This window comes from Tenrec ecaudatus, chromosome 9, assembly GCF_050624435.1.
Source record: "Tenrec ecaudatus isolate mTenEca1 chromosome 9, mTenEca1.hap1, whole genome shotgun sequence".
In the NCBI taxonomy this organism is placed as follows: Eukaryota; Metazoa; Chordata; class Mammalia; order Afrosoricida; family Tenrecidae; genus Tenrec; species Tenrec ecaudatus.
The window spans coordinates 13,187,958-13,213,677 of NC_134538.1; the positions used below are offsets into that span (position 1 = coordinate 13,187,958).

Here is a 25,720-nt window from a genome sequence, read left to right on the forward strand (position 1 = left end):
TCTAAGTGGTAGGTTATCTGGGGTACAGCTCCCAAGCTCTGCCTCCTTTCCCAGGCAGCCAGGCTGCTGAGTACCGTGTAGCCATTGCCTGCTGCGTGGTTTTAAAAAAGTAGCCCAACTGGGAGGCTTGTCACGAGCCACGGTTACAACAGACATGACTTTTCCTACAGCGGTCAAAGGGCCTTCCTTTGTGGGGCGTAGGATTTCTGGAATTGTGTCTTTGGTGTAGGAGAGGATCGTGTCACTTTTCCATTGTCATAGCCATCTTGTTGTGCACTGAGGGAAACCAGACTCTTGGAACATCCCTAAAGCCTGGCCCTCCTGCTCTGTCACTTAGGTCTCAGTCTCACTGGAGAGGTTATTTTGCAAACCACCCTTCGCTGGGGAAAAAAAAGCCTGACGTTGTGAAACTTTGCTCTAAATTCAAAAATCACATCTATAACTGACGTGACCCATCTTGCCAGAGAGATAAGATGAGAGGTCCCATTAATAACCCCATTATCGCAAACTACATGCCTTTTCCTCACACCGAATTTTTAAGAATTTTTCTCGTTTGTCTCTTTAGTGACAAACTAAATGTGATATCTGTTTATGAACTTACCTAGATACACAAAATTTGAAGAAGTGAATATTATTTGTCAATTTAATAGTACATTAAGGTATAACATCAAGAGAACATGAATCTATTTTTTTTTCATTTCAAAAAATCCCTTTGTTATCAACACACAGAATATGAAAATAAAAACCCAGATACTTCAACGCCAAAGGCAATAAGGCACAAGGTTTGGAAGATAAACCATACCCAACTGCTAGCTGCCCTATATTAATTTATCTGGGATAGAGTTTCTTCCGGTCTACTAAGAAAAATCTCTGTTACTGAAACTTCGGAATAAATATCACACCTAATTTCTATAATTAGAACTTCTTTTCACTGTTTTTTTAAAAGGTGGATAATTCTTGCTTGTTGACTTTCTGTTCTTTTCTTCAATTTTTTAAATGTGTAAGCATAAAAGATATTATTAAGAAGAATACTCAGGGCAAGGGGAATTTAAGGCTCTGACAAAATATCCCTTTATAGTCATGTCAGTTGTGATTTTCAGAAATGTTAAGAAATAGAATGTTTAAGAGTGGGTGCTAATAGAATTTAAATAGTATCTCCTCAGTAACTGACCATTTATTTGTATCCCTGAGAAAAAATCAGATGCCTTTGAATATTAGGAAATTATGATTTTTTAAATGCCATTGAATAATGCAAAGTCACATGAAAGAAAATCAATGAGTTAATAAGCATAAGTATTTGCTACTCACAAAAGACTTTTTAAAATCTCCCCATTGCTTAAATTTCACTATATTAGCTACTTTCTAATTACTTGGGAATGTGGCAACAAGTCTATGCGGGATGAAAATATGCTACGTTATTTTGGGAGTCCATAAATGAGTTAAGTTACCTATATTCATTCTTCAAAGAAAGCAGGTCTGGGTTTTAAAACCTCATCCTCACATATGATGTGATGTAGTTTTGTCAAGAAATAACCTATGCGATATTTTTCCATGGTAATTAATATTGATGTCTTTTATATTTTCCATTTTGTTTTCAACTATTCAAAGTATTGTCATCTTAACTAATTTACTTCAGTCAAACAAATAGGAATCTTTTAGTAGATTAATTTCTTATAAATTATAATAAGTAATATGAAAATTACCTAGCTCGGTCCTGTTTTCAAATTTAAAAGACCAGTATAGATTTTTTCCCCAGTATAGATTTTATTTAAACAATGCACTTTGCAAACTCACAAGCTACTACTGCTTATGTTTAAGAAGTTAAATATTATATTAAACAGTCTCCTCTAAATACTGTACAGTTCCTTATTTATTTTAATATGTACGTCCAACACTTCAAGAAATCAGCCTGTGAGAGGAAAAAAATGTAGTTCATCATGTAATTAATTAAATATATTTTCTAACTCATGCATGTTGCCCTATTATGGTGGTGTGTCCATCTTTTTCCATCTACTTACTTCCCTAATTATATGCTTATGGGTGTTTGGGGTTTCCACTTCTTTTTTTCTGCCATTTTCCAAAAACCAAGAGAATAGAAATTATTCAATCAATTCTTTTTCCCCATCTAAAGTCCACCTTCCCTTGGTGGCTAAATGAAATTAGATCAGATACATTCCCTTTGTTGTTCTGCTCGTAGTCCCTTGAAATACACAGATGCACATAATTAAAAATATTAATGTATCTAGATATTTGCCTGACTAGCACCTTCACATTCAAATGACTGGCATTGGATTGCATTTGATTAGTGCTTTTTTTTTTCTTTCACGTACCGAAATGAACCGCCCTTTGAAAGATTTCATTACCAGGCTCTTGAGAAAAAGTAAAAAAAGACATACAATCAAACCATCGTTCTTCATTTTATCCACTACTAAATGCAAGTAAGAACTGATGTCCACGTGGCTTTAGGTATCTTTAGAACTTTCTCAACAGAAGCCTTACAATTTAATACTAAAAGTATTTACTGCACATATTAGACTTGGTTAAATGGGCAATAATATCCTTACACCATCATCTCTAGCTAGCGCCTAGTCTACTTCAATTCTTTCATTAATTAAAAAGTAAGATAAACAACGTAGCATATCACCGCATGTAAAATAAATACATATTGCAAAAGATGCTCACCTTTTGTATAAATGCCCTGCCAAAGCTAATGACCTAAAAATTGACATTTTTACTTTGAAGTGTCCTTCTGTGATTCTGCAGCCACAACGGCTTTACTATTCTTAAGTTGCTTCAGCCTCTAGTCTAGCTCAACAATAGTGCTTCCAAGGAGCTCATTCGAAATTCTTTCTTTGCACTGCCTTCTGCCAGTTCCCAGAATGTACACATGAGTGACAGCCCCTATCTAGTGCTTGAGTATATGAACCTTTAATCCATCAAGAAACTTCTAACACCACAAGAATATATACACCCCTGTGCATACACCTTCATGTGCACGACGATTGTGTAACAAGCTGTTAAAGCATCAGCAGGTTTGAGCCAGTGTGTTTTCCTAATCGCATTTAGATTGTATGTTACAATTTGGATATTGACAAGATTCTAAATTAGCTTTTACTGAAAAGAAGGAAGGTTAAATCTTCCTGATTTGGGGGTTTTTCCCCCTTCAGATTTTAACACCTTCCTCCCCACAAAAATGTATTGTAGTATACATGTTCGAAATATTTTTTTAAGTTAACTGGGTGGTCAGTTAAGTAGAAGAAAATATTACACTGCATTATGTTTCCTTACTCCCTAGAGACCATCTTCATAGAGTGTGCTGGGTGATGGATGAGACTGTTGTCGCTTTGAATGGAAACCTCCTTTCATAGTAAGGATGGGGGTGGGGGAGGACCAGTGAGGGCAAAGGGCTCTAAAAACCTTGAAACTGGAGTGAATTTACTGCTCTTTCCTTTTTTCTATCCATTCATTTTCCCTCCCTTCCTTCCTTCCTCCCTTCCTCCCTCCCTTCCTCCTTCCTTCCTCTTTCTTGCTACTTCACTTTTGGTAGACTGTGCAGTTAACCTTCACTCTTGTCCAAAATCAAGAAGGGTTCATGAGACTGGGTTCTTCACACCCTCCTGATCAACGAAGCACCAGAGCTTCCACCGCAGAAATTAGAAGATTCCCAGCGAAGCAATTCAAGACACAGATCGCTGACACCTGAACCCATCGCTCCAACCCACTAGATTTTTAAAAAATTCTTCCTTCTGGTAAACGAGGGATTGGATCTGTAGTTATGTTTCCTGTTGCACCGAAAAACCAAACAGTGCAGTCTGAACTGAATTCCTCAAGCTGCCGACAAAATCTAGCCGCGAAGAGGGTGGAGATCTCTTTTAAAAAATAATAAATGTAAGCCAGTTTCGTCCAGAGAGACTGGCTTCAGGGGGAAGGGGGAAAAAAGGAGCAGGTGAAAAGTAAGAACTCTCTCCTAGCCCTCCTCTCCTTCCCCCACCCACCCCCGCCCCCCCCCCGAAATTATTGCCTACTTAATTCTTCGCAGCTCATTCTCCGACCTCAAGGTCTGGTCACAACTGCACTTGGAGCACGGAAAAGGCATTTTCACGCCAGGACTTTTCTGCTTGAGTTTGTGAACGCTTATTTCTGTCTCTCTCTCTCTCTCTCTCTCTCTCTCTCTCTCTCTCTCTCTCTCTCTCTCTCTCTCTCTCTCTCTCTCTCTCTCTCTCTCTCTCTCTCTCTCTCTCTCTCTCTCTTTCTCTCTCTCTCTGTCTCTCTCTCTCTCCTCTCCCAGCAAACTCCCCCTAATAGTCCCTAATAGTCTTTTGAACCTTTGCAAGCCTTTCGTTATTTCAGGTTCCTGCACCCTGTCTGCGGGGGCGGGGGGAGGGGGGGCACAGACAGGCTTTGCTCGCTGGGGTGTGGCCTGATCGCCTCCCCCGCCCCAGGCTGATTTTCTGACCTTGAAAGAAGGACGGGTCCTGGAGCTTCCGGGAAGTGGAGGGGGGTAGGGTGGGGGGTCCTGTCATGCTGCCCCTGCCTGCCTTCTCGACCCCTGACTGCCTCCCACCTGCCCTGGAGCCTTGACGCTGGAATCCGGGGGCTCTGCCCCGCGGCGGGCCCAGTGTTTTTCCGCCACCCGTCTGCTGCCCTCCAGCCCAGGTGGGTGGGAGCGAAAGGCAGCGCTAGGGCAGGCGTGGAATCCCCGTTGGGAGATTACAAGAGCAGGGACAGTGAGTTACCTAGGAGAAAGCTGGGGAAGGGGGTTCCCGAGATCACAGGAGAAATGCAACCTGTTTGGGCCACACCTTTACCCTAGAAGGCTGGCTGGTGAGACCCAGAGGAGTCACCGCCGCCCGCACTGTAGGGGACCTGCGGGAGTCACCTCGCCGCACCTGCGATCCCCTCCAGACCCGCTGGCTAACTCTGGCCACTGTCGCTCGCTGCCTGAAGCCTGGGGCTCCCAAGCCCTCTGGCTCGCGGCGGCCCGCGCAAGCCCGCACCCGGTGCCCGCTGGGCACAGCTGCGCCCCGGGGTTCCGGGCCCGGGACTGCGCCCTTGCGCCGCCCGTCGGGGAAGGAGGGACCGAGGCCTGCGCCTGGAGCGTCCAGGCGGTGGCCGGAATGGCCCCCTCGAGGATGGCACCTCCCCGCCCCCTTCTTCGCCTTGCCAAATCCCAGAAAGCCCTGGTCCCCTTCGTCACCCCGGGGGCTCCTAATCACTCCGTATCGATTTCCCTAACTCTTTTCATCCCGTTGAAGACACATCTTAAAACACTCCAGCCCGGAGTGTGCTCTGGGCTTTATCCACACTAATAAAATGATTTACCCTTCTCTCTGCGCTCTCGGCACAGAGGAAAATCGTTCAAGTCCCAGCTAGTTGTGTGTGATCAGTAAATATTTAGTGCTGTGACATCCTCGGCTCGGCTTCGGATCGATTCGGGGGAGCCCCCCGGGAGGTGCGCGCAGTCCGGGCGGGGTCGCTCGCGCCCACCCGGGGCCCCTCCCGCCCTTGCGACCGGCGGGCCCGCTGATTTACGGCCTCGGCGACCGGCAAAGGGGGACGAGAGCGCGCCGGGGAAATTGGCTTTTCAACCTTTTTATTTTGACCTGCAGCCACTCTCCTTCTCTCCCTCCCTCCCAGGGCGCCCGGGACGCCCTTCGAAGCCGCAGTGGCGGGCTGCCCTCGGCCCCGCGCCCTGGGACCAGCGCTGCCCCGCGACCCCCAGCGGCCCAAGCCCCCAGCTGCGGGGGTCCTCTCCTCGCGGGCGACGTGCTCCCCACCCGTCCCCACCTCCACGCACCTCGGAGGGCGAGAGGAGGCGAAGCCGGGCCTGAGCTACTGTCGGATGGGAACTTGACTCCTGGAGAAGCTCTCCTTTCCAGGGCAGCGGGCAAGAGCGCGCGCTCAGCTGGGAGATGACGTGCCGGGGTCGCGGGCTCCGGTCTCCGCCGCCGCCCAGGGGGCTGCAGCGGCGGCCTGGACAGCGCCCGGGGCCGGCCCTCCCTGCTTCGCTGGGGCACGCGCTCCTTCCTCTGCTCGGGGCTGTGCCCTGGACCAGGGATACCAGGTCGGCAGTGGGGACGACCCTCAAGGGTCAAGCCCACTCTCGCTGCCCCCTCTGGGACCCGCCACCTAAGACCATGAGGTCCTCTGAGTTAGAGGCCATGAGGGATGCCAGGTTCTCCGGCTCCGGCACGGTTGGGCCAGAGGCGCAGGCCTGAAAGACAGCAACACTGTGGCCCACCTGTTAGATGGCCGCTACGATTCCCCAGGGGCCCAACGAGGAAGGTGAGCGACCTCTCGGCGTCCGCGCGCCCCTCCCCAATGTTCGCGCCCTCTCCTTTGTCCCACACAGGATTTTCTCCACCGCCTTAACTGCAGACTATATCTTTATACTAATGCATACTTAATTGGTCCGTCTTGACTGTCCATATAAAACAATTTAATTAGGGTGCTTTCTTGCTTTGGAGAGGGAAGGAAAAAAATCTGCCCGGTGCTTATTGTATTTAGCACCAATACAGGCAGAAAATGTAGCACAAGTTTTTGGTTGAAAGAACACCTCTGTGCCCATTGAAGGGCGTTGATCCGAAAAGACAGAAAGGACAAGTAAAATCGATTTGAAGCGACCCTCTCTGTCCCTTTCACACCATTGAGTAACTCCATTCCTTCTAAGACAAAGCCCAGCGCCTTGGGAATTCTCAGGGGAAAAGAGGACTCCAGTCCCTCAAGCCTAGGGCACTTTTTAAAAAATGCTCAATATTGCACTTAAAACCCGCTCTCAGTGCAGTGCCCCAGCGTGCGGGTTTCATAGGCTGGTCTCTCCGAAGCGAGGCGCAAGGCACTACTGCTGACAAACTCCTGCCCGCTGGGCCTTCTGGTCCGGCCAACTCAGGCTTTTAGGGTTAGTGCAGCCCTCACCTTTGACCCCCCACCCCCACCCCAGATCGCAAGTGGCTGCCAGAGCTACAAGTCTGCCAAAGTAGAAGAAAGAAAGCAGGGGGTGGGGGCAATCTGTACTCCAAAACCCGGGCCCCCAGTTCTGATTTCACTGCCTAACTCACCTTACCCTAAAACCACCCACACCCCTACTCTCTTCCCTATTGCTTTTGCAAAGAACTGCCTTAACCACCCCTGCTGGAGGGAGCAAAAGTAGCTGGGGGTTGCCCTGGCGGGGCTGGTGGTATGTTGCCAGTCTAACTGGTGGGTCCTTCATTAGAAGCGCGATGTGGGAGCTGTGGCAGGCGGCGTGAATGCGGCAGGCAGGCGTTTATTCCAGTGACCTGCTCTAGGTAGGGAGGACGAAGACCAGGAGAGGGAAGGCCAAAGGTGGGCAGGGGAGAGGCCGCACTGTGATCGCCTTCACCTGCCCTAAGTTCAGCCCCCCCCCCCCTGTTCAACTATCGCTGGACCTTCTAGAGAGGTTAAAGAGGGCGGAGGCGAAAGGGAGGGGAGCACCGCGGAGTTACACAAGTGGCCTCCTTCTACTAAGAGAATGAGTTCACCGCTGCCCAGGGAGGAGCCTCACCATTCATCCACTGTATAACTGATGAGACAAACCACAAGGAAAAACTTCTGTAGCCCATATTTATGGTATTAATGAATAGTTAAAAAAAGATTTACACTTCTTATGATCAATATTCTGAGTTATTTCCCTCAAAGTATATAATTACAGTGTCTTCAGAGTTTTCATCATTGTTTGAGGTGGCAAAACCATTTGTAATTTTCATTAGCCAGTAAACATGTAATTAACATTCAGCACTGTGTTTAACTTAATTCCTGTTTAAGACACGGACAAGAAGCAGCCGAAGAGCGTTAGTTCCATTTGTCAAGTCTGACATACATCTTACCATAACTGTTTCCTAAAATAAAAGATCCGTGTTTCACCATTATTCTTCTCTTAAAATAAAACAAAACAACAAAAAAAGCCATTAGTTAAAACTGCATTAAACTGCAAGAGGCAACATAGTTTATTCTCAATTTTCTATAGTCACTGTATTCCTACATCCTAATTTCAATCTGGGGGGGGGGGTGTTGCAGGAGATGGGAGGGGTAGAACATTCATTATATTTGCATTCATGAAATGGGGAACCCCTCCCTCCAAAAGAAATAGGTTTCTTATTCTGGAAAGTTCTAGAATGGGGACCGGAAGGGAAGCAGGGATTCGCAAGGGAGTGGGGGGGAATCACTTAGGGGCATTTGAGTTAAAAGTAGAAAATAAGGATTCGAAGAGCTTCCTAGGGAAAATGTTGCCCTCCTGTTTCAAGGTCTATCTCTGATCCCAGGCGAAGGGAGTTAGTTAGTCTGCCAGTCTTCAAGCCTGCTGCTCCCCCCCCCCTTTCTCTCCCACCTCTGGGTTTTTGTGCTTTTTTTCCCCAACCCCCCCCCCCCTCAGAACTTGCTTCAGGATTAGCCTCCATCGCTCTCGACCCCAAACAGTGGAATTTGGCTGTGCCTTGGGTCGTCTAGCTATGCAATCTCGCCTATGGTTGTTGGCAGTTTTCTGCTGAGGCTGAGCCGTTTGCTCTAGCCTCCCTAAACTCATTAAGTTGGGAGATTTTTTCAATTGGATGGGTGTTTTTAAAGTCTCGTCTTTCCAGCCCCAAACAAGGTGTAACAACGCACTCTTCCTTCTAAGGAATGAGATGAGAGACAGGGATCACTCCAGACATCTCCTACCTACGGTTTGGGTTTTTTTTCTTAAAGGCGAGGCTTGCATTCCTCAGCAGCTATGTACAAAGCTCTCTGAAACCTTGTCTCTCTAAAGTTAGTGTGCAGGGTTTCCCAAGGCGGAGAGCGCCTAATACGCAGGGAAGCACTTCCTGGAGGTGGAAGATCGCTTGCTTCACCTTTCGTCTTTTTCCCTGCAGGCTAGTGCCTACTTTTTTTTATCAGTTTGCACAATCGCTTAGATAAACACCGAGGAGGAGAGTCTCTTTAATTATCAAAGACACATCTTTTCAGGGGGCCAACACAGCGTTTATTTCACCCGCCAAACTAAAGGAGAGTTATTCCAGTTTAGAAGGAAGATGCAAGCCGTTTGGGACCTTGAACAAGGCAAATATGGTTTTGGTATGTTTACTTACAGTATTTTTTTTCTCTCTTTCTCTCTCTCTCTCTCCTTTCTCACTTTTCTCCTTGTGCTGTGTGGGGTGGGGGATGATTTGGGGCTTTGAAAACATCGGTTTGCTAACGTATATGAAATGCCTAGCACGGTGGTTGAAAGAGTTTGGGGGAGGGGGGGAGAGTCAATTCAATGCATTGCCATATTTTATTACATATGTGTGGTAGGAAAGGGGGTGGAGGGGGAGCGAGGGAAAATACAAGCGCGAAGCTGGCAAAGTATGATTAAATCAAAGGTAAAGACCAGACCACCGTGGTGCCTCCCATCCCCTGGTCCTATCTCGCCTCCAACTCATTGCCTCCGATAAACTAAAAAGCAGTCATATAAGCGCGGCTTTCCTAACAGACACTGGGTTTTAGAAAAAGATCTCGAGGCTCGCACGAAGGATCAGAATTTACGGTTAGATGCGCCTCTAGGCTTCATTTTGCAACCTTGTGCAACTGACAGGCAGGCCGGCAGGGAGGGCGAGCAGCCCTGCCCGGCGTCCGCGGCCCCGGCTCGGCTGGCTCCCAGAGGCGAGCTCTTGGTTAAGCTAGGAGGAGAATCGCGACGAGAAGGGTACTCACCATCGGGCGGGGCGGTGGAGCTGGCGTGCGGTTTTCAGGAAAACGTTTACCTTTTTGCTGTCTATTGCAACCGCGCCGGGCTGACTTACGATAGAAGCAATTCTGCGCTCTGTCGGGAACGTTCAAGGACCGGTTTCCCATGTTTAAAAAGCCAACGAGAGAGGGGACAGAGACAGAGAGAAAGAAAAAGAGAGGAGGGGGTGAGGGGGACGCACATAAACCCAGTGCAAAAAAAAAAAAAAAATCACCTCTTAGCCAGTGACTCGGGGACTGCAGAGGTGGCGAGTTCTCAATCTGGCCCAACCAAACCGGAGCCAATTAATTTTAAATCCTGAAGAATTATTCAGAATAAAATATACTGAAGTTTCATTCTCCTATGCCTACATGAGCCCCAAGTCGTTTCCCTTTAAGAGTTCCGTTTCTTTTAAAGTTGAATTTTAGGCAGCGAGGACTCTTACACTAGGGGGCAGACAGATACTGTATTTGCTCCAATCTTAAGCAATTTTTTCCCCCTCCCAGCATATGCTCTGATTTAGCACTGTAAATTTTTCAGAGAACCCAACTCTGACAGCCCCTGGTGATTTTCAAAGTACCACAAGCCAGTGGTTAAAAATTGCATTGACTTGGAAGTTCAGAGGGACACAATGGAAGCCCCTTTCCCTATTCATAGAGCTCCAGTGTTGTGGAAGAGAAAAACACACACCGACTAGATTGAGGGAAAGGAGGAATTCAATGAATCCTGGTGGAAGGAACTGGTTTCTACTGAATTCAGAGTTAAACTGGGCGTTTGCTGGGGTCTGTATTCATATTGTGATTTAATCTGCCAAGTATTACAGCCCATCAAGCCACTTGCTACAAGAAAATCATATTCCTGGGTTGTTGGGTTACGGTTAATTTTTCTGTTTTATTTTTTGGTGTGTTGTCTATTTTTTTTCAGACAAACAAATGTTTTACCAACTTTCTCCAGCCAAATCGAAGCTCTCATTAAAATACGTTTGCATCATCAATAAAAGACTGGGCTGGGTTTCTTTTTTAATAGTACCAACATATTGATATTTATGCTTTAGTCTTGGAGTTGCTTTGCTCAAGGCAAATGAGCATCACTGATGAAGACATTTAAAATACTTTCCCTTCCTTTTTCCTTTCGGTCTGCAATCCTCTCTTCTTTGCAATAAAACTAGCTACCGTCCATGCATTGATTTCTTGTACTTTTTAACAGCATCCCATAACTGAATGAAGCCTAAAATACTAAGCAAGATATCCCACTTCGTGGCAGTTCTGTAATCCTATGTCCAGCAGACTCCAGCCCTGTATGAGATGATGAGGGAATTGTGCATTTTCAATCTAAGGCTATCATGTCATACTTCAAATTTAAAAAACAACCCTCTCTAACTGGGCTATGAAAGTGTTCTCCTCTTCAATGTTGTGCCTTGTCAAAGGTGGTCTCGCCATTGATATCTGCAGTCAGTAAAGGAGATTACGTACGATATCCCTATAATCAATGATTTTCATCTATTAAAATTGAGATGGGAAAGCCCATTAGATTTTCCATCTCAACACCAGACCCACTACATCTCTGCTAAGAGTGTAGCCCTAAAATACTCATTTATGACATTAGGCAATTCCTCCAGTCACAAATGTTGGGCTGGGTGACAGTTCCCCTCTGAAATAATTTCTTTGTCATCCTTCTCTCTCAGAGAAACTTACATTGTGTCTCTCATCAACTTGAAATTCCCTACCTGATGCTGCTATGTGGTAATCTCATTCCACACCAGGTTTATGATCATTTCAGCACCGTAGGGTTTTTTGCTTTGTTTTACATCTTTCCAATAATCTCAGCACCTGCAGTTTTAGGGAAATATGCTATGCGATTTTGAGGAGAAAGGGCAAAGGGCTAACTAGCAAGGTTTCAGGAGTTACGCTTAAAGAAGATATTCCCTTCTCTAAAAAACAAAAACAAACAAAAAACTCCCTAGCCCATCTCTGTCCACATCTCTGCTCAATTCATACTTAATGTTCTGCCAGTGTGTGACCGCACAGTTCAATGGACCTGTGCCAGTTGTATGTATTTTTTAAAATTTCATCTCATTTTTTAGCTACCCAAGAATGATTTTACAGTTGTTAATATTTTATTTGTCCCCACCCCCACCTCCTGTGGCTCAGTGTCCTTTGGTGTAAAATATTTTAATTGTTCGTAAAACTAGTTGGATTAGCAATTTACAATTTTCCTTGCTATCAAGCATACACGATGAAGACAGAATTTTCCTTTATGAATATGGGATCATCGTAATCCATGAATTGGTAACCACAATAGGGAAAGGCTGGAATATAGCATCTTGTGGGAGCAACTCTGGAAGTTTGGCGTTTAAAACCAACTACCCTGAAACTCAAAGACAGCCCGCTCACCTTTTTGAGCACGTTGAGCACAATGGCGTGGGTTCTGCAGTTGCTCTGATTGTTGTGACTCTCTGGAGGTGGATTTGGACTTTGTGTGTACTTGTGACTTGTACTGCCATTTGGAACAGAATCTATAGGTTTCAATGACTCTTGGAATGTTTAAAAGGAACTTTGAGAACAATGAACTTCCAACTCAACGGTTTCACGACTTTGGAGCAGAGTCGCTGAAGTCTTTGTGTACATTGATAAATGTGCATCTGATGCATGTGCGCTTACATGTGTGTACAGAGGGTGTGTACAGGGGAGACCGGTGGCTGCCTCCGCCTGTCCATCAGCTGAGCAGGATGATCTTTCATTTCCTCTCATCACGACTTGGTGTGTGGCAGGACGCTGGCTTTCGAATTAGCTAGAACAAACGAGAGAGGGTGAAGTGGAGGGAAATTTATTTTAATTGCGTCATGACAATGAAATGAAATCTACGTCTGCTTCTCCGCATCTGAGATGCTTTATTTGAGCTATTAAAATGTCACGCCACATACCTGTGAAATGTTACAGCTTCAAGGAAAAGACAGATACCGATCGGATCCCCCCCCCACCGCCCCATCAAATAAATTTTAAAAATAAAAGGCATTAAACAGAGCAAAGGAACAGAGTTGATTAAGAGAAGGATCTTCCATCACCCGGATTTGGCCAAAAATTTTCGTTTGTAAAATGCCTGAGCGATGAGTTCTTGGAAGCTTCCGACCCCTGTTCCTTGTCCCTCAGCTAAGAAACAGGGGGACTTTTTCACTCTGGCCCTGCGGTCCCAAGGATGCGCCGAAAGTCCCGGGTGGTGCGCGCGCGCGCGGCGAATTACACGGCGTCGCCAAGTTTCCAGGGGCGAAGTCCTGGGTTCCATGCCTCGCTTCCAGTGGAGCCTTTAAGAGGCGTTGCGTGTGCGCGCCGCTCTGGTCTCTCCGCCGGGGCGGAAACCCCGGGTGCTGGGTGCGGGCAGAGCGGGAGTCGAGCCGCCCGGCCGGCGCGGGCCCATCCCCCGCTCGGCGGCCGCCGCCGCCGCCGCCGCCCCCTCCCCGCCCCCCGCGCGCCTCGCGCGGCTGTCGCGACGATGCTCGCGCTAGGACCGGGCTGCACCCGCGGCCGCCATGGCGGGGCCGCCGCGCTCCGGCCAATGACGGCGAGGGGGCGGTGCGCGCGCGCCTGGCCAGGCCAACCCCGGCGGCTGCCTTATAAGGCGCGCCGTCACCATGGCAACGTGCGCTAAGTTGCAGCAGTCGTGTCAAAGTTCACTATATAGAGAGCTCAGTGAGCTGATCGCGGAGAAGCCACTTCTGCCAGCCCCGGCGCCTATAAATCGCATTCCCTCCCGCGCCCCCCTTTTTAGCATATTTGATCACTTTGATTCTCTGTTCTTTTCTCTCCGCGGTGTGTGTGTGCGTGCGCGCGTGTGTGTTTTCTTCTCCTCCTCCTCCTCTCCCCGAGTTGCCTCCTTCCTCCGGGTGCCGTGCTGCCTTTTCCCCCCTCTTTCATTCTTTCTCTCCGTCTTTTTCTCCCCCCTCTGCGCACCAAGAATGTGCTTCTAGGTGGTGATCTGCCCTTCCTCTCTCTCTTTTATCATTTCTCCCCCGCCGCCGGCGAGTTGACTCTTTCCCTATGTGTGTGAGGCGGCGGCGGCAGCAGCAGCAGCAGCGGCTCCGGCGGCGGCAACAGCGGCAGCAGCGGCTTCAGCGGCGGCGGCGGCGCTAGACGCGGCGGCTCCGGGCCCGACCCGGAGGCTTCGGCGGCGGCAGCGGCGGCGGCGGCTCTGGTGGCGGCAGCAGCCCGGGCGGCCCGCAGGGAGCGGCGAGGGGCCTCCACCCGGCTCAAGCGGGCGGCAGCGGCCGGAGCGAGCGAGCGGGGCGCGCTCCGGACGCCCGGGGCAGGCGGCGGCGGCGGCGGCGGCCCAGCGCCGGAACGACGCCGCGCAGCGCCCAACACGGACCACTTTCATGCTGATTTCCCTGGACCCGGGCAGCGCTCCGCCACTCCGCGGGCCGCCGGCCTCCGCCCCGGCCTGCCCGGCTCCCTGGGCGCGCCCGCGCCCGTCGCCTCCGAGCTCCTAGACCTCCTGATTTCGATGGCTTTCCTGAATGGCTGACTGTGGGCTGCCCTGGACTTGGCCCCCGGACAGTCTCCTCACCTCCTCCTCCTCCTCCTCCTCCTTCTCCTCCTCCTCCTCCTCCTCCTCCTCCGCCTCTTCTTCTTCCTCCCTCTTTTCCTCCTCCCCGAACTCCTGGGCTGTACAGCGGCTTTCAGAGCGAGAGAGTGAGCGAGAGAGGGAGGGAGAGTGAGACCCAGAGCTTTGGAGATAATTTTTTTTTTTGGCCTCCTACTTCTGTCTTGAAGCCAGACAATCGACTTGCAGCTCTCTCTCGCTCTCTCTCTCTCTCTCTCTCTCTCTCTCTCTCTCTCTCTCTCTCTCTCTCTCTCTCTCCACACGCTGATCCCACTCGCTCTCGCGGGTCTCCTTCCCCACCCCTCCCGGCGGAAAGCCCCCTGAAAGCAACCAAGCTGAGCCGAGGGAAACAAACAAAACAAACACACCGGGCCAGACAAGCAACCGACAAAACTTTGCAAAAGCAAAAACAAAAAAGGAAAAACTCACCAACCTCAACCAACCAGCCCCTGAGCCACCCGGGGCGTCCTCCCGCGCCCTCTCGCACCCTCTCACACACAAAAGGCGGCGCGCCGGAGCCCGAGACCCGGGAGCCGCCGCCGCCCCGCCGCCGCCCGCAGCCAGGGGAGCAGGAAGTCCGGACGCGGCCCCCATAGATATGGCAATGGTAGTCAGCACGTGGCGCGACCCCCAGGACGAGGTGCCCGGTTCCCAGGGCAGCCAGGCCTCGCAGGCGCCGCCAGTGCCCGGCCCACCGCCTGGCGCCCCCCACACACCACAGACGCCCGGCCAAGGGGGCCCGGCCAGCACTCCGGCCCAGACGGCGGCGGGTGGCCAGGGCGGCCCTGGTGGCCCGGGCGGCGACAAGCAGCAGCAGCAGCAGCACATCGAGTGCGTGGTGTGCGGAGACAAGTCGAGCGGCAAGCACTACGGCCAGTTCACGTGCGAGGGCTGCAAGAGCTTCTTCAAGCGCAGCGTGCGGAGGAACCTGAGTTACACGTGCCGCGCCAACCGGAACTGTCCCATCGACCAGCACCACCGCAACCAGTGCCAGTACTGCCGCCTCAAAAAGTGCCTCAAAGTGGGCATGAGACGGGAAGGTATCGGCCTCTCCTTTCTTACCCCCCTCGCCTGGGGTCCCGGGGCCCTGGGGGCGTTGGGTGAGGAAGCAGGACCCCTGCGCCGTGCAGTCCCCAGGGGGGTCCACTAGAAGCGGACTCTGCGCTGGAAGGAACCCAGAGCCCTGAGTCTGCATGCTTTGGAACTGGCTGGTGCCTCTCTTCCTCCTCCTCCTCCTCCTCTTTCTCAGGGCGGTTTGCCTTCTCTTGCCCTGCTTCTGAGCGTTCGTCTTTCCGCGAGGGATGCGGTGGTGGGGTGGGGGTGGGTGGGGGGGGTTGTGTTTTATGCCTGGTTTACCTCCCCCTGCCTCGATCGTCCCAGCTCCAGGCTTGTTTTCCCTGCATGTCCAACATATGTTCCCCCCCTTCTCCCAGCCCCCCCCCATCCGAAAGCATCCACCCTGAGATTGTACTTTTGTACAGGAGGTTCGAATTACAAATGGCACCGTTAAGCACTTCGCCGTGTGCACGCTGCCGCCAGGGCTGGACATTCGGCCGGAAAACCCTGCCTCTGGGTGCTGGCTTCCTTTCACTTTTGAAAGGCAGGGGAGGCCACCGCGAGTCGGGACCGGGTGCGCGAGGGGCGGCTGGCGGCGTGGCGTTCGCTCCTTGCGAGTTGGGTCTTTGTAATGAACCTTCGCCGAGCGCCGCGAGCCGGGCTCCGCCAATGGCGCGCTGGGCGCCGCGCGCGAGCTCCGGGCCGGGGCGAGGGAGCCCCGGGCTGGCTTTCTTTGTGTGTCCTCGCCGGCTCCGGCGTCAGAGAGCCGCCGGAATCCGGGCGTGCTGGCCCTCCCGGGGCCGTGGCCCAGCTCAGCTGGCCGGGCCTCTCGGGCGCCTTCCCCTCGCCGGGGCTGGCCTCTCTCTCCCCCTGATCCCGCTTTCTCCGAGCGCAGCGGGGAGGGAGACGCCAGATCGAGGCCGGCGCGGCTGGCCCACTGGCTTGCTGGCCCCGGGGCTGGGCAGCTTGTGGGAGTGCGGTGCGGCGGAGCCAAGGGCTGTCCGAGGTGAAGCCTCCTGTGTTTTGCAAAAGCGTCTCAACCAACCCCCAGCCTCGCCCCTCCCGCCGCCTCTCCTCCAATCAATAAGAAATATCAGCTATTTAGTAGCGAAGGAGAAAAATGCCCCAGAATGACACATCCCGCTCACAGCGTCGGGGACCCGCCCCCCCTCCCCACCCGAGACAAAGTGGCCAACTCCAGGTCTGAAGCGACCCAGCCTAGAGCGGTCCTTGGAGGCAAAAGTGTAGCTCTGGCCTTCAGAGCCGGCCCGGGTAGCTAGCAGCTAGCAGTGGGAGCAAAGTGGAGCAGGCGACTTTGACTCCCCAGGCTGTGGCCCTGGCTCTCTGGTGAGCGGGTAGGCAGGCCAGGCCCTGGCACCGTGTGGCGTCAGAGGCAGGTGGGGTCCAGTGGGGGCAGACCTCCACCGGGGGAACTGGGGAGTGGAATCAGTCATTAATTGTAGGGTCTCTCCTTTCCTCCCCACAGCGGTGCAGAGGGGCAGGATGCCGCCCACCCAGCCGACCCACGGGCAGTTTGCGCTGACCAACGGGGATCCCCTCAACTGCCACTCGTACCTGTCCGGATATATTTCCCTGCTGCTACGCGCCGAGCCCTATCCCACATCGCGCTTCGGCAGCCAGTGCATGCAGCCCAACAACATTATGGGCATCGAGAACATTTGCGAACTGGCCGCTCGGATGCTCTTCAGCGCCGTCGAGTGGGCCCGGAACATCCCCTTTTTCCCTGACCTGCAGATCACCGACCAGGTGGCCCTGCTTCGCCTCACCTGGAGCGAGCTGTTTGTGCTGAACGCGGCACAGTGCTCCATGCCCCTCCATGTCGCCCCACTCCTGGCCGCCGCCGGCCTGCACGCCTCACCCATGTCCGCCGACCGGGTGGTCGCCTTTATGGACCACATACGCATCTTCCAAGAGCAAGTGGAGAAGCTCAAGGCGCTGCACGTCGATTCCGCTGAGTACAGCTGCCTCAAGGCCATAGTCCTGTTCACCTCAGGTAGGAAGGAGCCCTGGCTGCTCCTGCTTTGAGAGCCAGAGGTCAAACCCTGGTCCACCTGTCCAAGGCTCCTAGTCCTGACTTAGGACCCAGAGAATGTGGGAGTATCCAAAGCAAGTCCAAACTCCCCCCTTGTAAGTTTCAACTGTTGAGAGCAATTTGGGGTGGGCATTCTGTACAACTGCTGGGCCCCACTAGGCCTGTCCTGGGAAGAGGGTTGGGGGAGGCTGGTCTGCATGCGGAGAGGGCACCTCAGACACAGACTTGCCCCAAAATGGGCCAGAGTAATGCCTGTTGGGCCTCTGCTCCTCTTACAATGGCAAGAGTGGGTTGCAGTCTCCTGACTCCCTCCCGCCCTTTGCCCAATTCTTCTAGACCAGCTCAGTCTGGGGAATCTCCTCTGTCCCTGGCTCTTACTGACACCCTGGCCAGCCCTCCAGGAGAAGCTGCTGGGCACTGAAGCAGCCCTGGCATCCTCCCTGCAGGAGAAAGTTTGTCCCTGCAGGGGGAAAGAATGCCTGTTAACTCAGTAGGAGCTGGAGCTTCAGACAAATCCAAGAGGAGGCAAGCCGTTTTAAAGTCCTAGTCTTATTCAAATAGCGCTGACTGTCCAGAGAGTGGCAGGGGATGTCTCTAAGGGACAAGAGGAGCGGAAGGCATTGTCACTCTTAGAATGGCTACAAGGGGTTGAAGATTCTGGCCCCTGGCTTCTCCTGCCCAGGCAAACACTTAAGGCATTTTTCATACATCCCAAAGCATATGACAACTCGGGCTGGATGTAAAGGTTGCCCGAGTTATAAACCATCATTGATTGCCATTATGAAATCCAATTAGTCTGCATGTAGTTTGGCCTGTGTGCATAAGGCAGCTGATATTAATTAACTTTTGAGTCCAAATGAGTTTTGGAGGTGTCTGGCTTCCCAACTTTAGGCCACACCTGATTCTCCTGGCTGAGTTCAGCGCAGCCCCAGTGCATGGAAATCACCCCATCACAGTCTTCCCCTGAACTGTCAGCTGATCACTTTTATCAAAGAGGGGTTGCCGATTTAGAATGGCAAACGTTTGGACATCTATTGGCAGGGTGTGGAACCCAGTCACCCACTGAAGTTTTTAAAGCTGTAATCAGGAAACTAGGAGAGATGGATCATTTACGTTGGAAACAAAAAGGGGGTTCACAGCCTCCTCCTTATTGTTTCAAGGAAGCTGGAAAAAAAAAACAAGTCATTAGCTGAATCTCTTCCAGGTTTTCAGGGCACAACTAGCTGTCTTTTATCCATTACTGCTTTTTAAATCTAAAATTACTAACCAGAGCCACTCCAAATTCTGCCTTTGAAAGTCCTAAGGTAATCAATTAGAGGGTAATGCTTGGGCAGAAAATCTGTAGGCAGCAACTTGGGCCTGGATTTCCCCCCCTTGGGGGCCTGTCATCTGCAGGACATTTGCCTGATGTAAACGTATAGGCAGAATACTCCCCTACCCTACAGCCAACCTGTGCCAATTTCCCAACCTGACATGTAGCCTTGCCTTCTCTTCCCACGTGGGTTGGTGGGTGTGTATTTCTTGGTATCATTGTTAGCCCTACACTCTTGGTCTTTCAAGGAAAGAAATGCCTGATACTGTCTGAACAGATAAATTTATTACCATTTGCAAAACTTAGAGGTCTGTGTCCGGAATGAAAACATTTCTCAAGGAAGATAAAGGTTACTGCTATCTGATTGGGGTGTAGGGGGGAGACACAGTACCCAAACCCAGGAAAGGAGTTTTATGCAAACTGTTTGGGAATTCCTGACCAAAGACACCTAATGCATGCCACAGACATGCCAAGCCCTAGATCCCCATGGAGGGCCTTGCATATGTCTCTGGGTCCTTGTAGTGGAGGTGGTGGCAGTGGCTGTTTTCAACTCTCTGTTTGAATGATTCACAATATGCATGTGTTAGTCCCAGTCTTGTCTGGGGAGCCCAAAAGGTCAGGTCACAACCTGCACCGCCTTCCCAGAGAAACCTCATTTCAAAGGCACTTACTGTATTTTCACCTATCAGAAAAAGAAAAGTGTTTTCCTGGAGATAACAGGGAGGGGTGCTTCTTAGAGGGGCCAGGTCTTAAAAAAAAATGAAGGGGTGGTTGGGAGAAAAAGCGAGAGAGAAGAAAAGGGGGGAACAGAAACAGCTCAAATGAACAGAGAGATCACAGTTTGCATGGCTGCCCTTCAATAGGCTAAACTGACAAGATCAGTTTTAAAGGGCCACTTAAATCAGTTTCAAAGACTGGAGAAAAATGAGTCCCCCCTCTTTGGGGAGAATCTGAGGCTGGGTCTTGGACGCCATTACTCCGGGGCTGGGCCAGGTTTTTAACTCCCTCCCCCCTCCCCACTATATAATTATAAGCCAAACTATTATTTACAGAGGAGTGGGGGGAGGAGCTCTGGCAGTTTGGGTTTTGTCTGTTTGTCTATCTGTTTACTGACTGGGGCCAGATTCACCCAATGCACTTTTGCTTGGGCCTCTCATGACCTAGCCTGAGGACAGGGGAGGGAAAGCCTATAGGGCCTGAGCTGTTTTATTTGGAAATAAATACCCTAGGACCATCTCCAGCTCTTTCTTTTCACCCCCCAACCCCACCCCCAAGTCTCTAGAATGTAGGCATTTGCTGGAACTCCGGCTGGAGTGTGGCAGAGCACCGTGCACACACCTCATGTGACCCATTTCAAACCTCTTAATCTGATGACTGAATTCGTCTTCTTCTTCTTCTTCTTCCTCTTCTTTTTAATTCTTCCAGATGCCTGTGGTCTCTCTGATGTAGCCCATGTGGAAAGCTTGCAGGAAAAGTCCCAGTGTGCTTTGGAAGAATACGTTAGGAGCCAGTACCCCAACCAGCCAACGCGATTTGGAAAGCTTTTGCTTCGCCTCCCTTCCCTCCGCACGGTCTCCTCCTCAGTCATAGAGCAATTGTTTTTCGTCCGTTTGGTAGGTAAAACCCCCATAGAAACTCTCATCCGGGATATGTTACTGTCCGGCAGCAGTTTTAACTGGCCTTATATGGCGATTCAATAAATAAATAAAATAAGAAGGGGGAGTGAAAGAGAAAGAGAAGGCAAAGACTGGTTTGTTTGCTTAAGTTCCTTCTGTTAAGAAAGGATATAAAAGGATGTTACGAGTTTGCTAAAAGAAGAGAGGGGAAGAATTTAATGGACTGTGAATTTAAAAAAAAGACTGTCGAATGAACTTTTACAGAATGCATTAAAAAAAACTCCTGTGTTGGTCAGAACAACTTGCTACTTATCATGTTTGTATAAAAAGGAAATTAGTCTTTTTCTTTTTTTGGTAATTTTTTGAAAAAAAATATTGCTAAAAGTGCATTTAAGGAGATTGGGAGAAAATTAGCAGAATGGAGAAAGTAAGTTTTTCTTTCCCCAAATTATTAATTGTCCTGTGTCTATGTACTGCTAGCTGTTCTTTTTTTTTTTTTTTTGTACTTTTCTGGTTCCAAACCAGTTTATTCTGTGGTTCTATAATAAGTTTTGATATAATCTTGGCTTCTTTAAAACTGTGTATCCTTAAAATATATGTTCTGCAAGAATTAAAACTGAGTCCACGAAAATATCATAGGAAGAGATAAAACTTTAAAAGGCAACTCAAAGACGATGGAAACGCACTTACAAGTGGTGACCAAAAAATTCTAGGTGAAGTTGAGCACTCTAATTAGACAACTGGAGGAAACACATGCACCACTTAACTTCCCCTGCCCAGCCCCTCCCCCCAAAAGACATGACAACAAACCTAGCTTTTTAAAAATATTTTAAGAAAGAGAATGAACTGTGGAATTTATTGGCAGCCAAGGAATGTGTCCAAGACACATGCTGAGGTTTTGAATAAAAAGTGAACTTTTGTAATTTGAATTGGGTCCCGCTTAGTTCTTGAATTGTTATGAAAATCCTATATCTGTTTGTATATTTGCAAACCCTTTGTATTATAATTGTTGATATTTTCCCTTTTTAAAAAATACCATTGAAATCAGCATGACAAAATAACACTGTTGGCACTTATAGGTAACGTGATTGATTCAGTATCTTAGAGTTTACAGTTTGTGTTTTTAAAAAAACTGAAGGTTTTTTTTTTAAGTGCAACATTTCTGTATACTGTAAAAGTTATAACTGAACTGTTTGGTCGAGTCTTTGTGTGTTATATTCCAAGGAAAATTGAAAGTATTCAGAAATTAAAATATTATTTGATATCTGAAACTTGTTTGACTGTCCCCACTCACTGTCTACCCATGGAGCAGAGACCCCAAGAGTTACTAAAGGGCTGGCCAGGCCCGGGGCTCCATTTGCTTATCCACCCCCTCCCCCAGTTAGCTTGTTCAAAGGTACATTTGCCTATTTAATTTGGGTAGGGGGGGCAGTTAAAAGTGTATGGTTTCTCTTATGGTTTAGGAAGTGCCACACTGATGCAGTAAACCATCCCATCACCTACTCCTTCTTTTAATTAAAAATGGATTTTCCAGGAAAAAAAAAGGCCCTTATAATTGTCACACTTAAGTGCCTGCTTAGGGGAGGTATTGTGAAAAGTATTAGAAATCTGGAGATCAGTATCTATTTTATGATCAGGAAAAAAATACTCTTTTGTACATTTCTGACAGTTAAGCAGAAAATCATTCAAGCATGCTGATCACAGCATTGTAAATAGAGGGCAGTTGTTTGGAATGAGTTTTAACTTAAGTAGGTGTGATTTAAAAAATAAATACTGTGTGGTTCTCATCTAGTGTGGTTGTTGAGAGAATTTAGAATCCAGTGATTTAGAGTATATCTATAGCACCAAAGGGTCTGTTTTTCATGTGTACATGCAGTTGGGCTGTTTCTCCCCTCCCCCTCCCTTTACCTTCTGGCTGCGAGAGCATGACCACAGGTCAAGGGAATCCTTTCCATTGGAGTTATGTACATAAAAAACACATAGACATTTTGACACTTCAGATTGTATAGATACAATCTGTACTGCTTTTGGGATCCTTTGTCTTAGAAGCCAAATTATAAGAAAGAAGGCAAGAAAGCAAAAAGAAAGGGGGGGAAACTTTGGAGGGTGCGCTGATTTGGAAGTCGTGACTACTTTGATTCAAGGCCCCCACCCCACCCCTTTTTCCTGGTTTGGAGGAAGCTCAGTGTGGGGGAGATTTGCAATTTTCTTCTGACTGAGCTTTTCCAGTTCTCATCTCCATACCTGACCATGTAGTGGTTTCATTTAAAAGGGGGAGGGGATGAGGGAGGTGAAAGAAAAGAGATCATTTTGTAGACTGTCTTAAACTTTGATACTCAGCTCTAGTCTAGTAGGTAGAGCAGTCTGCCTGATTTGTGCATTTGAATCTTTCCCCCACTCGCCCTCAGCTTCTTTCTGTAGCTATCTCTGCATATAAATATGAGTATGTTTCTTATGCCAGGACATAGCTGACCTTTAGCTGGAGGTCTGTGTCGAATGCAAGTGGTATACATGTGAGTGTGTGAAGTTTCTCTCCTAAGTAAAACACAGGCCCTTGTCCTTGTTTGTTTTGTCTTAGTTTATTGTAAACAGCCATTTGTTGTACATTATTATTGGCATTAAATTATAATTTATGATTTTCAAAGCAAAAGACAGTCCCTGTTTTATTATGCTTTAAGCATGTGTTTCAGGCGTTGGAAGTCTTTCTCACTCCAAGTTTCAGCAAGGAGCATGGGGAATCTTGGAGGCAATAAAATAGGACCCCAATTTTTTTTTTCAAACTGTTAAAACCTCTTGTATATGTTTAGAGTGGCCGGAGGAGGATCTGTTTAGAGTCTTGAGTTCGGTTTAAGTTTATTGCATTTAAAGAAAGTTTTTCTTTTCATGCTGAGTTAGAACAAAAGATCTTTGCAGCGACTGATTTGGACAAAAGACGAGGGCTGGGACCCAGTGCTGTTCTGTGTGAAATTGACGAGATCTTTTTTAAAAGCTGCTAAACATGGCGACTCTTTCCCTTTAAGTGTCTCTTTTTCCTTGCTTGTCTAACCCCCCCTCCCAATATGATCTAAGCTCGCTTTATTTCTTTTCCCAACCTCGGCACCCCCCACCCTCCCCGCCCTTTCTTTTTGCGCTCGGGGGTGTGAGAGAACCCAGTAAGTCGTGAAATGCAACAATAGTGCAGGGGAGGGGGTGTCCGCTGCTTCTCGCCACTTTCAAGCAGACCTAGGGGATGATGGGGGGGGGGGGCGATGGGGGGGGGCGGCGGCGGATTCCAGCCCGTTCGCTCGGCTTGCTCGCTCGCTCGGCTCGCGGTGGCCCTGCCTGGGCCTTGCCCGGGTCGCTCCGCCGCAGCTGCGCGGGGCCGGCGCGTGCAGCGAGCGGGCGCCGTCCGGGGCTGGGCTCGCGGAGCCGGCTGCCTTCGCATCCGCTGGGCGGCAGGGACAGGGGCCTAAAGTTGGCAGCGGTCGCCGCAAAGTGCCGGCCCCCACCCCGCCCCCGCGCCCCGGGAGCCTACCGGGCACGAGTGCGCGGGGCGGCCGGCCGGCGTGGGCAGCGAGCCGCGCGGGGCGGGCCGTGGGGGCGAGGGGCGCGCGGGGGGCGGGGGGCGGCCTGAGCGTGTGAAAGGCGGCCTCGCAGCTCTCTTTTGACGTGGTCCTCCGAGCGCAGCCAACATGGCGTCTCCCAGGGCTCGGCGAGCGCCGGCTGCCAGGCCCGGCCGGGCTGGGTAATCGGAAACACATTGGCTCCCAAAAAGAAAGGGAAGGGAGAAAGAAAGAAGAAAGAAAAAAAAGCAGATGGGGGTGGTGGCTAAAGGTCGTTCCATCTGCAGGCAGGAAACCCTCTTTTAAAGTCGGGCTTGGCAAGTGACTATGGTCTTCGATGATTCTGTAAAGCAGTCCTCTGAGTTCGTGGGGGTAATGTTAGGAGCGCAGTATCACACATCTATACGCTCTCCTTCCAGATCCAAGACACTTGTATGCTCGTCTCTTCTCCTCCCAAGAGCCGAATTTTAAAACAAAAAGTCTGTAACCATGTACGATTTACTAATGCTTAAGTAGTTTGGGGGCGGGGGCAAGGAGAGGCGAGGATGGTGGCGTCCATTGAGGCAGGGGATGCCCCGGGGTAGGGCGGGCGGAGGTGGGGTGAGCGCTGGCCTCCGGCCCTGCCGGCTCCGGCTGCCTCCTGTCGTCGAAGTTACAGGCACGGAGGCCGAGGGCGGATCCAGGCGGGTGGTCGCAGGGCTCGGAATGTGGGAGTCCTCGTGGACGGACGCCCTGGCAAGAGCGCGCCAGCAGCCCGGGCTCCCTCTCTAATGAATTTGAAAGAGCGAGGGGCGGGGGTGGGGTGGGCAGGGAAAGCAAGCCCTGGCCTCACAGAGAGTGTCTTCCCAGGGCCTCTGCAGGGACCCGGATCGGCTCTTGGCCGAGTATGCCCTCGCCCCCTGCGCCCAATTCCAGCCCCAGTCCTGGCCCGGAGAACCCTGTTCCCCAGCCGCCCCGAAGGGAGCGAAGTACGCCATGAATTCCAGGCCTCGCAAGATTTATTGAAGTTGGGTTTTAGAAACGTGCTACAGATGATTTTTCCCATTTTCTCAGATTTCAAAGGCTCCCTGCAGTGCGGCTGCCTAATTAATGGTGAAATTCAACTAAATCTAATTATGCAGTAATTTTAAAGCAGTTAGTGCTGGGCGTTGGTTTGTAATAGGACCCCAGTTTTTTAAAGTTTGCTTACCGTGTTGGTTTAGGGGAAAGCAACCTTTTGTATGGCAAAGAAAGGCTGAGAAATAGTTTTGCATAAACCGAAGGGCTGAGAACCGTCGTCCCCACCCTCCCAGCATCTCCATCCCCACTACTACCTTGCTCCCTCTCTTCCGCCCCTTTCCCCAAGCTCGAGCTTTGAGGTACTAACCCTGCCAGGGGACCGGGTCCGTAGCCCAAAGGGAAAGGGTGACGCTTTTTTTTCACATGGAAACACAAAGGGGCTTGGTATCCACCGGCCGGGACCATCTGCAAATGCTCGAAAATGGGGAAGGGACTCTCATCTCCCCTAATAGAAAACAGATTTCCTCTCCTTAACCTCCATTGTGATTAAGGCACAAAGCTGACTCTCGGAGTTATAAATCTTATCGTCTTTCTGATAACACAGCGGTAATAAGTTAGCGTCCTATGCAAAGTGAACTGTGAAACTGCTTCATTGAGGATGGCATTTGTGTCATTGAAACTTTCATTCATTTAATGACTTATTTTTCATCTCGACTTGCAGTCACTGCCACGGGGTGCCTACCGGGTCCCTGGGGTAGGGCCCAATGGGACAGAGTGTGGGAGCTGCGCTGCCCGGATTCAGGCTCAGTGTCTGTGGACAGGGTGAGCGGTTCTTGAGGCAGAAGGGCC

The 25,720-nt window shown here is 50.0% G+C and overlaps 1 protein-coding gene and 1 long non-coding RNA gene across 4 annotated transcripts in view; one reads left to right on the top strand and one right to left on the bottom strand.

The window, feature by feature from the left end:
* LOC142456697 (uncharacterized) overlaps nucleotides 1-10,094 on the bottom strand; it is a 53,801-nt gene extending 43,707 nt beyond the window's left edge. Inside the window, exon 1 of one of the 2 annotated variants that reach the window (XR_012786087.1) lies at nucleotides 9,933-10,094. This is a non-coding gene — a long non-coding RNA (uncharacterized LOC142456697). Of the gene's footprint in view, nucleotides 1-9,684 lie in introns of both variants that reach the window. The other variant, XR_012786086.1, reaches the window with a different exon arrangement.
* On the top strand, nucleotides 8,754-20,430 carry NR2F2 (nuclear receptor subfamily 2 group F member 2). 2 transcript variants are annotated; one of them, XM_075557887.1, is made up of 3 exons: nucleotides 8,754-9,066; nucleotides 16,836-17,363; nucleotides 20,140-20,430. In XM_075557887.1, the coding sequence occupies exons 1-3, from the start codon at nucleotides 9,024-9,026 to the stop codon at nucleotides 20,412-20,414; spliced, it is 846 nt and encodes a 281-aa protein (XP_075414002.1). In that variant the 5' UTR covers nucleotides 8,754-9,023; the 3' UTR covers nucleotides 20,415-20,430. The 2 variants fall into 2 exon arrangements, with proteins under 2 accessions (XP_075414002.1, XP_075414001.1); XM_075557886.1 differs by lacking the exon at nucleotides 8,754-9,066 and adding an exon at nucleotides 13,388-15,333.
* Nucleotides 20,431-25,720: the final 5,290 nt, after the last annotated feature.